The sequence below is a fragment of the Corapipo altera genome, unplaced genomic scaffold (assembly GCF_003945725.1).
Source record: "Corapipo altera isolate COAL_440 unplaced genomic scaffold, ASM394572v1 70, whole genome shotgun sequence".
NCBI lineage: Eukaryota > Metazoa > Chordata > Aves > Passeriformes > Pipridae > Corapipo > Corapipo altera.
The window spans coordinates 1,183,143-1,186,523 of NW_020884911.1; the positions used below are offsets into that span (position 1 = coordinate 1,183,143).

A 3,381-nucleotide genomic window follows, 5' to 3' on the forward strand; every position below is an offset into this window, starting at 1 on the left:
TAAACTGGCTGCTTTGAGGAGTCCAGAACAAGAGCTCCGCTCTTGTTCTGGACTCCTCAAAGCAGCCAGTTTAGAGGGATATATCTGTGAAAATTGAAGATATATCTGTTTAAAATTTAAGACTAAGCCCTGTGGTGTCCTGTGACAGGAATGTCCTCGTTTGCTTCACACAAGTGGGGTGGAGGATGTCTTCACACTCCTGAGGAGCAGTGAATTTTAAACTGGGTGCTATAAGTGACAAGCTAAAACTCCGAGTGCTGGTGATTGTAGCTCGTCTCCTGCACATGGAGATGTGAAGTGAAAGGAAATTAGGAAGGCTGAGAGAAGCAAGAGGAGGGCACAGAACCTTGTCTTAACTGTTCATCTGGGTACTCCTAAGTTAATACTGTTTTTAAAAATACCACTGCTAGCAAAGAGATTGGAGATGACATTTAATGCTCTTGAGATAAATGAGGAAACAACTGTAACTTCTTGGAAATCCTGATTTCCTGCTTGCTTAGCTTGTAAAAAATGTGCTTCTTCATAGCATTGGTGACTTGAGCAGGGAGAGGGGAGACGGATGAGGAAAGTCCTCAGCTTCCTGCCCTACCTCCTGCATTAAATAAGGAATAAAACACATCCTATAAGGAGTTCTCCATGGAGCTGGGTTGCTCTAACTGGATTTTCATAATCTGTGCTCTGTCCTTATTCATGTGAGAGTACGTGGAGCTGAGAATGGATCAAGGTTGCCCTGGGCAGAGCTTGCAGTTATTCCTTCACACAGTGGAGCCTGGGAGGTGGAAGCAGCCAAGTGTGAATCTTTGCTGTGAAGGCTGGACAAGGAATATATTCCTTTTGACTTTGTCCAGGATAAATTCACCTTCAAAGCGGGGAAGGAAAAAGAAATACTCTGTTTGCTTCTAGTTGTCACATTATTAAAACAATAATCTTTGCTATTTTTAGAATATTAATTCAGTATCTCAAATACATGTTCTTCCTTCTCACTCAAGGACATCCAATATTAGAGACTTTCCTGGTAAATAAAAAGAGCCTCTTCAGGTTTGTTTTTTTTTTCCTACTATGGAGCAAAATGGGCTGGTCTGTCCTTAGGCCTTTTTCCTTCTGTTGGAATATCTGTCCAGCACAGAATGGGAAGTTGGGTTGTCCTGTTTCACTCCTGGACCCCTATTCCTGTCTGATATTCCTTACTGGGAAGGCTCCGTCTAAAGCAGGGGAGAAGGGAGGTTGTTCACAACAGCAAAGAACAAGAGGTGTGAAGGTGTGGAAACATGTGGCAAATATTTACATTTCTCAGTCCTGAATTGAGGTGAATCCCACTTGGAATGTGAGATACCTGGGTCTGCTTTCTGTTTCATAGAACATTTTTCGATGTGAAGCTTCTATTTTAGTGGTAAAATGGGACTGAAGGCAGGTTTAGAATTGTCTGTGCCAGTGGTGAGATCCATCTGTGAGGGATTAGCATAATTTATGAGGAAATGATTTGTCTCTGATTTAAAAAAAAAATCCTGCACATGGGGTCTCAAGCAAGATATTTCTGTGTCTCAGGTGTGATACACTGATTGACTGGCTCAAGATAAGCAACCTCTAAGTACAGTTGTCATTATAAAGACAACAAAATGGTCTCACTACAAGAATATTGCATTTCATAATGCTCAGTGTGATTTTTTTGTAAAGGATTAATTAACAAGACTCTTAATAAGGCAACTTTTATTGTCTTCAAATCAGAATTTAAATGAATAATTATTGGTAATACTAATGAGTTATGTATCTATACCTGCTTATGCATTATAAAAGGTGTTTGTGTGGAAATATTTCTCCTTTGATATGTCACACTTAAAACACTTCCTTCTTCCTATTTCTGGGAGTTTAGTACAGCCAAAAATGCTGACCAAGTGTTTTCTGGAAATAACCCTCCCTAAGCACTCACCTACTGCATCTCCAGTGTTTGGATGTGCAGTTATCCAGAGTGCCTGTGTAACACCCAGAATTTATTACAGATCAGTATTGCCTTGACATCATCTTGATTTTTGTTTGCTCTGCCTTTTGCTGGTTTTGAATTGATTAATTTTCATTTCAGTTCCCATTTTTTTTAGTCAGCAGAGGGTCAACTGGCTGTTGGAATTCTGGTTTTGTGCAATTTTTCAATTATAGGAGGTTTTAAGTCCTTGCTAAAGAGTAGTATTGAATCTGCAAAGGTAATTATACCTATTTTAATGCTATTAATTGTGTTTAAAAGGGATCATTGCAGTAAATCAGCTTTAGCCTTTTTGTCAGCTGTGATTTTATGTAATATTGTGTAATACTCCTCGAAACACTGGTGGCTTTTAAATAGCTTGGCTTGCTTTTAAAAGAGAGAGGGAGGAAAAACAGAAACCAGCATATTTGGGGTAGTTTCCTTATTGAAAGATGCTTTTTATGGCTCTGAAAATAAATAAAAAAAACAGAGGGGAAGGCACGATGGGAGAATAAACCCCAGCTGTCCAGCGTGTTACCTGTTAACCCTCCCTCATTTTTCCTGCAGGAAATCCTGGCTGAGCAAAGTTGGAAGCCCCAGTTCCCGCATAGACCGGACAGATTTTTCCAACGAAAAGGAGATTTCCAAGCTTGACTTCTCGGGGTTTAGCACCAGATACTGACAGAAGGAAACATCCCGAAGCACAAAGATGTTTCTGCTCCGTGATATTTGCTGTGCCTCCATCCAGTGTCACCAATACTAGAGATAAACATAAATGCCCCACTGTTCCCACCAAGTAAGAATTCCTAGTTTTGCTGTGTTAGCCACCTCACACCAGGGATGCCAACATTTACCATCTAAAATGCCAATATCTCATTTATTGCAGCTCCAGAGACAGATAAATGCTTAGAAGTGTCAGTGGTTACCTGTGCACAACGAGACTTGTTACATACAGCCATATGGTTGGTACCTGATCTTTACACTGTGATTCATCTTTCAGCTGCAAAATAATAAATTCATGTCCTGCTGTTTGTAGTCTCACCAAAAATACTTAATGGCAGAGCTGGAACACGGAGGTTTATTGTAACAGCCCTGTGCTATAGATGATGCTCTTTGGGTTAACTGGTTAAGGTGTAGTGGTAATTTAAAATAAATTAAAATAAATACAAGTTGCCTCAAACTGGGATTATCTAACCAACTGTGGTTTAAAGTTCTCCATAATAATGCAGATAAATCTTGGAGCAAGATGATGAAATGTGTGGCCTCTCACCCTGTTTTTTCCTTGTCTCACTGCAGCTCACATCCACAGTGACTAGAAAGGATGTTTTGATCTCTTTGCTTTTTTTTTGATGTTCTTACCAGAACTGAAGATCCCAGTGATTTCCCTTGTGGATGTGTTTGCTCCTGAGTTAAGGCTGTGTGTTGGA

The 3,381-nt window shown here is 40.0% G+C and overlaps 1 protein-coding gene across 1 annotated transcript in view; it reads left to right on the top strand.

The window, feature by feature from the left end:
- The window catches only part of ACYP2 (acylphosphatase 2), a 32,949-nt gene extending 29,804 nt beyond the window's left edge, over positions 1-3,145 (top strand). Inside the window, exon 4 of the mRNA XM_027653861.1 lies at positions 2,522-3,145. Coding sequence (XP_027509662.1) covers positions 2,522-2,636 — 115 coding nt within the window. The 3' untranslated portion in view covers positions 2,637-3,145. The remainder of the gene's footprint in view (positions 1-2,521) is intronic.
- The last annotated feature ends 236 nt before the right edge of the window (positions 3,146-3,381 follow it).